This window comes from Cotesia typhae, unplaced genomic scaffold (genome assembly GCF_013202065.1).
Source record: "Cotesia typhae breed Kobodo isofemale line unplaced genomic scaffold, CoteBio_Ctyphae contig_5, whole genome shotgun sequence".
Classification (NCBI taxonomy): domain Eukaryota; kingdom Metazoa; phylum Arthropoda; class Insecta; order Hymenoptera; family Braconidae; genus Cotesia; species Cotesia typhae.
The window spans coordinates 11929609-11940582 of NW_027423757.1; the positions used below are offsets into that span (position 1 = coordinate 11929609).

At 30.9% G+C, this 10974-nt stretch overlaps 3 protein-coding genes across 4 annotated transcripts; 1 reads left to right on the plus strand and 2 right to left on the minus strand.

Annotated features, from left to right (window-relative positions):
* Window positions 1-121: 121 nt before the first annotated feature.
* LOC141531541 (protein sneaky) lies at window positions 122-3583 on the minus strand. The gene is made up of 6 exons (XM_074249433.1): window positions 3371-3583; window positions 3080-3295; window positions 2646-3013; window positions 1726-1913; window positions 1124-1656; window positions 122-836 (listed from the first exon to the last, which is right to left on the minus strand). Exons 1-6 carry the CDS (start codon window positions 3581-3583, stop codon window positions 126-128), a joined length of 2229 nt encoding a protein of 742 aa, XP_074105534.1. The 3' UTR covers window positions 122-125.
* Window position 3584: 1 nt separating this feature from the next.
* Window positions 3585-8010, minus strand: Ada2b (Transcriptional adapter 2B). Of its 2 annotated transcripts, XM_074249435.1 has the most exons (10): window positions 7844-8005; window positions 7620-7713; window positions 7351-7448; window positions 7212-7271; window positions 6799-6943; window positions 6189-6711; window positions 5737-5971; window positions 5379-5434; window positions 4783-5275; window positions 3585-4555 (listed from the first exon to the last, which is right to left on the minus strand). In XM_074249435.1, the coding sequence occupies exons 2-10, from the start codon at window positions 7624-7626 to the stop codon at window positions 4439-4441; spliced, it is 1734 nt and encodes a 577-aa protein (XP_074105536.1). In that variant the 5' UTR covers window positions 7627-7713; window positions 7844-8005; the 3' UTR covers window positions 3585-4438. The 2 variants fall into 2 exon arrangements, with proteins under 2 accessions (XP_074105536.1, XP_074105537.1); XM_074249436.1 differs by lacking the exon at window positions 3585-4555 and having other exon boundaries at window positions 4897-5275; window positions 5379-5474; window positions 7844-8010.
* Window positions 8011-8528: 518 nt separating this feature from the next.
* Window positions 8529-10861, plus strand: Nd-39 (NADH:ubiquinone oxidoreductase subunit 39). The gene is made up of 7 exons (XM_074249439.1): window positions 8529-8687; window positions 8805-9028; window positions 9324-9617; window positions 9690-9856; window positions 9921-10049; window positions 10117-10303; window positions 10570-10861. Exons 1-7 carry the CDS (start codon window positions 8642-8644, stop codon window positions 10753-10755), a joined length of 1233 nt encoding a protein of 410 aa, XP_074105540.1. The 5' UTR covers window positions 8529-8641; the 3' UTR covers window positions 10756-10861.
* Window positions 10862-10974: the final 113 nt, after the last annotated feature.

Sequence of the window (10974 nt, forward strand, 5' to 3'; positions counted from 1 at the left end):
CAAATAAATCACTGAGCTTATTAACTTCACGTAGGATTTGCATGCCACTAATTCATTAAATTAATTTTTATAAAATTTATTCATGACCTCTGGAGCTATCAAGTCTTAGGTAACGGCAATCATCATTAACAAACCACGCAATGGTGCCAGAAGTAGGATTCTTCGGATCTGGCATTTATGCGCGCGTTTTCTTCATCAGAATCTAGGACGTCGGACTCGTCTTGGCTATCAAAGTTATCTGGTGTGCAAGCGTAGCAAATTTCCCCGATGTCATTCCAACAATCTTTGCAATAGAAGAAAGGACAGCTCGGAGTTTCGCATTTGTGGAAATTAGATTTTTTTCGAGGCTCCGTTTCGTTGCAGAGAAGACATCTAGGTCTTGCAAACGCGAAAAAACGGAGCCAACCAAACCAGCGTGGGTAGTCGTTTCTCAGGACAAACCAAACATCGACACTACGTTCTAACAATTGTTCTCGGGCCAATACTCTTATCCGGCTACGTTTGAAACGATTGAAATGTGATCTGCGCCTCAGGGTCTCGTTGTACAAATAGACGATACGTTGCTCCTCCCGTTTGGGATAAAAAAATGAACACATTTTAGATCTTAATCTTTTAATATAACCGTCGATAAATACTAAAATCCATATTAATAAATAGGTAAGGTATATTTTGTAGAAAATATAATTTGGAAGTTTATGAGGATGTGGAAGACATTCGATATTAGATACAGATACTTTTATATGCCTTTTAATATTGAATCGGTTGAAGATATTGCGCATTAATGTGGCCATCAATCCTACACCACGTACGGTTATATGCAAATTATGTTCGCCAGACTGCAAATAAAAAATATCAATGATAATAATCATCAAGATGAGGATAATTATCGTCAGGATTTTTGCCGTAATTTCAAAATAATTGTAATAATTAATGGTGTTGAATTTTTGATATTGGTCGTATAAAAAAATTGTTTAGAATTTAATTTTATAAAAAAATATCTCTTATGATTTTTTTTTAAGACCAATAAAAAAACAGAATTTGGAAATTGGAGCTTTTTTTATTGATCTTAATAAAAAAAAAAAATTTTCGGCAAAAATTTTGAACCTAAAGATAAAAAAATTACCTGAGTAATTTCAATTTTACCGTGCTTATTAACAAGAAACAAAGTGTAATACAAAAGATAATCAAGCACAATAAAAATAGTAGTAGTAAAAACTTCAAATATTAATCTGAGCGATCTAGCAATTAAATTCCGGCGCTCTTGAGTGGTTAATTTAATTGAATAAGGATTAATGTATCTCGAACGTTCGATTTTTTTCAATGGCAGAAGAGTAGAACTTCCTTTTAGTGCACGTCTTGCATCTATTTTCTTGAAGAACTTAGTAATGTAACGATTGTCGTGGTCAATAACATCAAGATACCGATCGTGATACTTCTGTGCGCTCCAAATAATATTGAAGACGATGAACGCCAAGAGACGCTTTATTATCGTCACTACAGATACAAAAAAATCACGACGAACTGTAAACTCATGTAAGATCGCCTTAGCAGAGTCCTTGGCGTCGTGTACGCCCACGAGAGCTGAAGAATTAACCAGATTGACTTTGTACTGCAGCTGGCCGTCTTTGGCGTTATCTTCGAGGAATTTTTGAGCCTCTACAGGAACAAAATGATAAATAAAGAAGAAATAAGATGTAAGAGATAATTAATGCCACCGATTAATACCTTTTAGCCCGGCATATCCTTCCCCGATGCCTGTTTCAACTTTGCCATCAGGATTACATATGTTAGCACCCCCCAGAGAAGTAACAGCGTCACAAATAAAGTCAAGTTTCATTGGCCAGCACAGAAGCCAAGCAGCTGCCCATGTAACGGCATCATAACACTGGTCATAAGACTTTGCGAACATATATCTTCAATAAAAACGAAGGTAAATTTTTACAAGTCGGGTCAACTATTTTAATGTTCATTTTTTTAAATTAAATTTCTATTTGATTTTATTGATATTTTTTTTTTTTTTTTTTTTTTTTTGAAAAATACATAAAAAACGAACAATTAAAATAAAAAAGCTGTTTGTCACAATTTTAACAAATTTTCAAAAAAATTAATAAATTTTTTAAACAATCGTGATTTGCAATTTTTTTTTAATTTAAATTTTGAATTAAAATTATAAAATTTGAATTTAAATTTAAAATTTAAAGCACTGTCAATAGGACTAATTTAATTTAATTTTTATATACTTTTCAAAAAAAAAAAAAAAAAAAATATATATATATATATATATATATATATATATATATATATATATATATATATATATATAAAAATATCAAAAACATCAAAAAAAGTTAAAATATAAATTTTATCCAAAAACATCAGAGCCAAAAGTTTTTTCAACTTTTGAAAGCAAAAAAGCTATCAAAATCTTTATTTTTTTTTCTTTCACGACATTTTTTATCATAAATAAGCAGAATAAAAAAAAATTTGAAAATATTAATTTTTCACTTAGTTATAGCTCAAAATGAAATTGACCCCACTTGTAAATAATTATCAAAACGGAAAGAGAGAGCTATTTATTCAAGAATTATCATCATTATTAATCTACATAATTTAAATACTGAGTATTTATTAATATCTAGCATTACCGGCATCTTTCAGAGCCCGCAGCGAGCTGATCTTCACATTTGCCTTTTATTTTTTCTCGATACTTTGTTTCGTAATCCGCCGCCGACAAAACAGTCTCCTCTGTTTCATTAGTCTCTTCCTTTTGATTTCTTTTAAAAATACGATTTGTATCAAGCACCAATTTATACCGTTTTTTTCTGTGCTTAGACTTTAATTTTTCTTTATTTTTATTCACTTCTGATTCTTCGTCAATGTAATCATTTTCTTCGCTGAATTTTTTCATCGCTTCTTTACCCTCTACTTCTTCCACTATGGGCAGCATTAATTTTCTCACTGAATCAGCGACTACTTTCATGTTAGCTTTACTTTCTTCCATTCCCAGCATCACCTTTTTTAATACAATAATCATTTGATTATCAATTATATTTAATTAAACATAAAAAATAATTAGTACCTGCTTGAAGGGCTCAAACGTTAAATCAAATCGCTTTTTAGTTAAATTGGCATGCATTTCCGCGGTACATGCAAATGAACGGACAACTTCTTTTGCATTGTAACTCAAATTAAGCACCGGCCCAGAAATAATGTAAGCAACTGTAAGAGTTTTTAGTACATTGCGGCCTGTACGGCCTAAAAATGACGGAAGTGTCAGAAAACAAACGCATCTTATCTGTAAAAAAATAATTAAATTACACTATTTATGTAACTTCAAAGTTACTAGTTTTAATTATTTTTTTTTACATACTTGTATGGATATTGCACAGCCAATAGACATCAGCAATACACTTATTACACCCAGCATGAAAGTTGTGTATGGTGTAAATCCCAAATCAATTACAACAGTGACATAATAAAAAATAGCTATTGCAAATCCAAAAAAAAATCCGACAATTGCTCGGGTAATTTTGTGACTTTCAGGAGGATCATTGATCAAGTCATGAATAAATTTAAAATTCATATTATATATATATATATAGATATTTATATATTTTTGTTTATTTTACTTAACCATCCTACAAAGCCACTGCAGAAGTAACCTATTCTTCTCATTAATTAATTAATTAATTTATATCACTTGTGTGCGTGTGACTCATTTAACTTAAAAATAATATTAATTACATACCTAATAATTACAATATTTATATTTAATCTAATACTGCGCGATTAGGACGTAAATTTATTGAACCTATATATTCAATAAAATCAATTACATTGTTCTTTGTTTGTTTTTTACACAACCAGATATGTTTTTATTTTTCGTCCTTAGATTTTATTTTATTTAGCCACCGCGTATATTTAAAAATAAATAATTATACGAGTAGGCATGTAAATAAAATAAAAACAAGCGCAATAATGTCTGTCTAGTAGCAATGGTAGTACTAACTGCATCATAATTGATGACGGTACCCGATATCGCTTAAGCGTAAAAAATTACAAGACAGAAAAAATGAACAAAACGCATAAATGACTTGTAAAGTTGTAAACTTATACGACATTTCAACAATAAAAACATTTTATTATTTAAACCATCCATACCCACACGCATACGTAGACTACATACACACAGCTCGGGTGATGATGATGATGATGATGATGATGATGATGATGAATATTAAGATTTTATCTATTCGCCATACGGTATGGCCAATAATTATATTTATTACTACACTCGAATAAAACTTTAAATATTTTATAATGTGGAGCAATAAAATTATAATAAGCAAGGAAGAGAGTTTTAACTATTATTATTATCGTTGGTGGTTTTTTTTTCTTTGTTTCAGTGAATGATGTAGTAATACGCTGGGATGGACTATTAAGTGGCCGCTGCAATCCACCCATTTGATACGAGATAATGGAGAATTTTATTTTCTGGTTCTGAGTGAGCCATAAAGTTTGATCGCCGACCGCCACTACTACCACTTAAGTATTCCTGAATCAATGATTAAATTAAATTAATAATTATTTTATAAAATTATTAACTATAAAAATTTGGTAATTATTTACAAGTGGGGTCCACTTTTATTTAAAATTGAGATAATCAACTTTTTTCTTTTTTTTTTTAATTGTTCATTTTTTAATGTATTTAAAAAAAAAAAAAAAAAAAAAATTGGTAGACTCGACTTGTAAATAATTAGCAAAAATTTTTTTTCAGCTCACCTGAAGCAATAGAGTTTTCTGCGTCAAGTATTGCGTCGGTTTTAAACCCAATTGAAGGCAAAGTATTTTTTCTTGTTGCGTTAAAAGGTGAGCTGCTGCTTCCAAGTCCAAGCTGTTCGTTTGTATATCTAAATTCTTAATTGACTTTATACAGGTGGTTTGCTGATTTACACCGCCATTGTGAACGGAAGACTTTTGCTTAGCCAATAAACTACTCCCGGACTGATGGTGATGACCAGCTGGAGAAACTCCATCAAGTTCCGCCGTTCCCCCCGCCCCCGACTGATTGACTGGAGTCGTCGTCGTCCGATTTTGGTTGCTGTTGCTGTTGTTGCTGCTGCTGTTGCTGTTGCTGTTGCTGTTGTTTGCAATTGAAAAACCGCTTGCGCCGCTGCTGTTGTTGTTTTGCGCGGATTCGCCGATGCTGTTGCTGGTACTGCTGGCTTTTGTAGTGAATTTTCGGGCGATGAAAGAGCAGCTTTTTTCTTCGTCTCTAATTATCCAGACAAATAAATAAGGTCAGTAATTGCTCAAAAAATATTAATATCTTCAAAATTTTTTCATAGTCTAGACGCTGTGAAAAAAAGGAAACTCACCTTTTTTTTGAGGTGTGCCGGTGTATTGGCGTGAACGACGTGGGCCCACTGCTGCCCTAAGTGAAATGCAAACTGATACAATCTGTTCACAAACGCCTGTGGCAAACACACACGTATCACAAAAATATTAAAATTTAATTAATGTGATTCGTCAAACTATTTACGACAAACAAACGATGACACATTTTTTACAGATATATATCATCAATTATCAAATTTAAAAAAAAATTAATTCTACGCGATCAACTTAAATTTTATTAATGTGTATTATGTGTTTGCAAAATTTTATATCTTAATATTTTAATCGCTTATTCAATTTCTAATTGCTAATTTAATCAAAGTCAAGAAAATAACTTACAGATTTTTTGTCCATCCAGTGATCGCTGTTGACAATTTCATTTGAATTTTGTACTGCCATTACTTGTTCAAAATGCGCACATTCTTCGTGTCGGATGATTCCATTTTCCCTATAGCGATACAATTCAGATAACCGGAGCCTTAAATCTCGTTCTTTTTCTAAATTTGTCAAGAATTGTTCATGTTCTTGGGCCGTGTAAAATTGCGCAAATATCCTCATCCTCTCTCTAAAGTCTCTGTTGATAAAATAAATAATAAAAATTAATTTCAATAAAAAAAAAATAAAAAGGTAAATATTTACAAGTGGGGTCAATCATTTTAATTTTAATAAAAAATTTGAAAATATTAATTTCTCACTTAGTTATGGCCCAAAATGAGGTTGACCCGACTTGTAAATAATTACCAAAAAAAAAAAAAAAAAAAATATAGTTAAATCAAAAAATATAAGCTTACTTTTCTTCTTTAGTTTGTCGCTTTTTAATTCCTTTATTGCTACCAGAGACACTACTATTGACACTTGAATTCTCACCTTTCCGCGAAGATAAGAAAAAATTAGATACAAGCTGATAATCACGAACGACTCTTTTTCTCCTAGCCCGTTCCCTTAAATTATTAGTGTACATATCTACATGGGCTAACTTTAACGCTATATCTAAGTCGTCGTCCTCCGCGGGATTGAGGAAGAGCGAGGAAACGAGCGACTCTGCCTCGTGGTTGTAGTCACGCTCAAAATCGTCTCGCTGGGGCATGTATCCAAGCTGCTGGGCTTCTTCAGGAGTGATATCCAGTGGCGGCAGCTTGGACGTTAGATCAGGTGACAGCGGCCCGTGGTCGGGACTCGTTGTTTGATCGGTTAAATTTGGAGTGTAACATTCTGAGGTAGATGATGAGGAAGATGAACGTCTCTGTCGTGGAGGCCACGTGTATTTTCCTATGTTTCCTTCGAGGTACCTGGCAATGTATTGCTCTTTTGCCTCTGTTCAGATTATTTTTAATAATCATTAGTTGAAAAAATAATGAAGAATTTATTCTTAGAGAATTAAATGTTAAGATTAATAATAACCTTCAGGTGTTCGGGTCTCAATGTGTTTACTTATGTCTTCCCAATTGCCAAAACCGAATTGTTCAATTGCGTCAAGTAATCTCAAATGTTCTCGTGCTGTCCAATTACCTCGACTACCATTAAAAATGCTAATTGTTCCAGAGTCCTATTTTTAAAATAAAATAAATTAATTATTTTTATTTAATTTAATATTGAATTAATAATTGTAAAGTACATTTTTTAATTATCATCAATGATACTAAAATTAACAGACATTTGATTATTTTTAAAATTTTTTAAAATAAATTAGAGCAAAAAAAATTATTTATAAAATTTCATTTTTAAAAACGATAAAAAATTATAAATGCAATTTTTCTTAAATAATTTTTTAGACCTAGTTTGTTAAAAAAAAAAAGGACATTAAATAAATTTACCATAAATTGATAAGAGTGATCATTTTTATGCTGTCCTATTTCTGCTCCAGCAGAAAAACACTGAAATAAATTTAAAAAAGTAAAATTAATTTTTTGAATAAATTGTTTATAAAAAATAAAAAAAAAAATGAATATTTACCTGCAAACATAAATCAAAATATTGACATTCAACACATTTTACCCGAAGCCCGGTTATGTCTTCTTGGCAGTAAGTACATGTGTACTTAGCATATAAGTCTGCAAAAACAATAACAAAAAAAAATATATTAACTGTTAACAACCTAAATTGCCTCATTAAAGAGTATTTAACTAAATTACAGGTAATTAAATATTTATCTTTCGATAAAGATTAGCTTATCGATTGGAAAGCAATTAGATAATGATAAACAAACAATAAATCATACATACCCGCCATAATAATTACGCGAAGGCCGTATTGGTGTTTATTAACCTCGACTAAAGGGTACTCCCCACGGTGACGACAGTATGACGTCACAGATTACTGCAAGATACATTACATATAAAATAAATATCACACATATTCACACCCATACGGATTTGCAATACAGAATAATTAAATGGGATTTTGATAATTTTAACGAGATTAGAAATTTTTAAATCGGTATAATTACCTCGTAAACATTGCAGGTGCGGGTTTTTGGGTAACAGGTAATGTTTTGGAGCAACGCCTAACAAATTTCCCCCTTTTAGGTGGCGTCTCTTTTCTAAAACCCAGTCGAGAAATGCAAAATGTCTGTTCTGTTTTACACACTCGGTATATCTATATTTATGCATCACTGACAAGTGCTCATGCGCAAAAACTGAAGAAGAAAGACTCCAATTTGTAAAAAGCGCCTCTTGCGGCAGATGTTTAAACTACTGACACTTTTGACTTCAGCGCTCAGCGGACATTTTGTTTATTTTTAAATTGTTACAATACTTGTCATAAATTTCTGATAAAAATATTTAATTAAATTGTTTTTTTTATAAAAATGATTTTAATAATTTATTTATTATTAATTTTATATTTTATAACAGCTGTTCATTTTTATAATTTTTTTTTAATTGAAAAAATTATTATAAAAAAATTGAAAGAAAAAATTCACATTGAGAAAATTTTAAAAATTACACATGCAATTTTTTAAAAATATTTTTTTGTTATAATTTCATAAATATAAAAAATAGTAAGTACTTATAATTTATTAAAACAATTGAATAATTCATTTAATTACACTTGTTAAATATTTTAAATATTTTTTGACATTAGTTGCCGACACTGAAAAATCTACTGCCAAATACCCCGTCAGATGGTGCAGCCTGTGCTGCATGGAAAGTGATGCCCGTAATGTTATTCTCCAAAAAATAATAAAGTAAAAAAAATAAAATTTTTCCGTACATCAATTACATGTACATTTAATTTTATAGCAGATATGGCTGCTATAAACCGAGTCGCATTGAAAACAATTTATTTATCACGTAAGACATGTCCATTATAATCTAAAACCTCTCGAATAATTCACAACTCCAAAAAGTGTGATATAATCTTTGTTATCCTTGACGTTGGACATTTAATTGATCATAATTTCATTACAGCGACCGCGGTATGCTCAGCTGGACCAGTTCGGGTTCAACACCAGCCGTCATGTCAATATTCGGATGCATCTGAGCTAAGGGTTATTAAAAATCCAACCACTGTTTCACTTAAACGTGGTACAGGTGGACGTAGCTCCTTCAATGGAATCGTGTGTACTGTTTTTGGTAGTACAGGGTTCCTGGGAAGATATGTTTGCAATCGTTTGGGGAAAATGGGTACCCAGGTAGATACAAAAATCAATTTAATATAATGTAATTTATTAACTGACTAGGACAACGTCCCTTAACAGCCAAAAGATGCATAAAGTGTTGCAAAGTGTCTGAGAAAATTAATTTAGCAGATATTTTATAATTTTAAGAATTTTTTCAACAAATAAATTATGTTAAAGAAAATGAGAAAAAAAATGCAATTTTTTAGAAATAATTTTTCAAAGCAAATTTATTTATTAAAAAAAAAATAATTAAATTCTTAAACATTTACTTTAGTAGATAATTGATTATATTTATTAAATCTTTTAGATGATCCTGCCATATCGTGGAGATTTCTACGATGTGTTGCCTCTAAAATTAACTGGTGATCTTGGCCAAGTATTATTCCACCCCTTTCATTTACGCGATGAAGACTCCTTAAGAAAATGCATGAAATACTCCAATGTCGTAGTAAATTTGATCGGAAGAGATTGGGAAACTAAAAACTTCACTTACGAGGACGTTAATGTCGAAGGAGCGCAGAGAATAGCCAGAATAGCTCATGAATGCGGTGTCGAGCGATTAATTCATATTTCTGATTTAAGCTGCTGTGAAAATCCAACGGTAAATCTTTTAAAAAATTTTCTTGAAGCTTAAAAAAAATTTTTATTAATTAAATTAATTGTGTAATTGAAGCCCATACTGCTAGAAGAAGGATCAAGAATCTTGAAATCCAAATGGAAAGGCGAACAAGCAGTGAGACAGGAATTTCCAACGGCAACTATCGTAAGACCTGGTACTGTCTACGGACAGGAGGATAGATTTTTCAATGCTTTGGCCAGTAGATGGAGAAAATATTTCCGGTAATTGAATTTTTTTATATAATATTTGTATAGTGTTGAAATATCTTAATTATTTCAATTGCAGAGGAATTCCAATTGTCGGAAAAGGTGAGACAATAATAAAACAACCACTGTGGGCTGGTGATTTCGGAGGCGGTATTGCTGCCATAGTTAAAGATCCTTCAACTGCTGGCAAAATTTATCAATTTGTTGGGTAGGTTTAATTTTTAACTCCTTATTTAATTATATTAATAAAATTAATAATTAAAATTAATTTACAGTCCAGAACGCTTTAAACTGGGCGACATTGTTGACTGGATGCAAGCGTACATTCGTATTGATCCGGTTGAATACGGACACCAGAGATTTGATTTAAAAAAATCTTATTTGTTTAAATTGAAAGTTTCTCTGGCTGAGTTCTCTGTCAACCAACCTCTGGGTTACTTGCATTGGGAGGGCTTAGAAAAGGTATAAATAAATTAAAGGCAAAAAAAAATTTTTTTAAATTAGAAATGCAATTTTTTAAAAATAATTTTTTGGAAGTAATCTTTTGACAAAATGTTTACTATACATTATAAAATAATAAATAATAAAAATATCGAACTAAAAAGATATTTATAAAAAATTGCACTTATATTTTTTCAAGTTTTTTACATGTGACAATTTTTTTTCTAATTTTTTAAGTGAAATTTAAAAAAAAAAAAATTTTCATTTTAATTTTTTTTTTTTAACAGGAAAGTCACTCAGATGTTGTCCAAGCTCATCTTCCAACTCTAGCGGACCTAGGAGTCCAGCCGATGAAAATGGCATCGCGTATGCACTGGGAGATGAAATTGTTCAGTGCATACGAATACTACATGCAGCAAGTTAACGAGTTCGATAAACCAAAGCCGCCGACGCCCGTTGAGATGGTTGTTTAGAATTATTTATAGAAGAAAAAAATTATTTAAATAAAAAAAAATCCAAACAATATCGGATATAAATAATTTGTATCTAGTTGTAAAAATAAAGTTACATAAAATCATATATATCTAGTTGCGACAAAGCCGATAAAGTAGTTTGCAATTATATTTTAATCGTTTTTGAAGGAATATTACAAACTTGTAAATAGAGAGTTGGTTAACGGGTAATTAATTTTT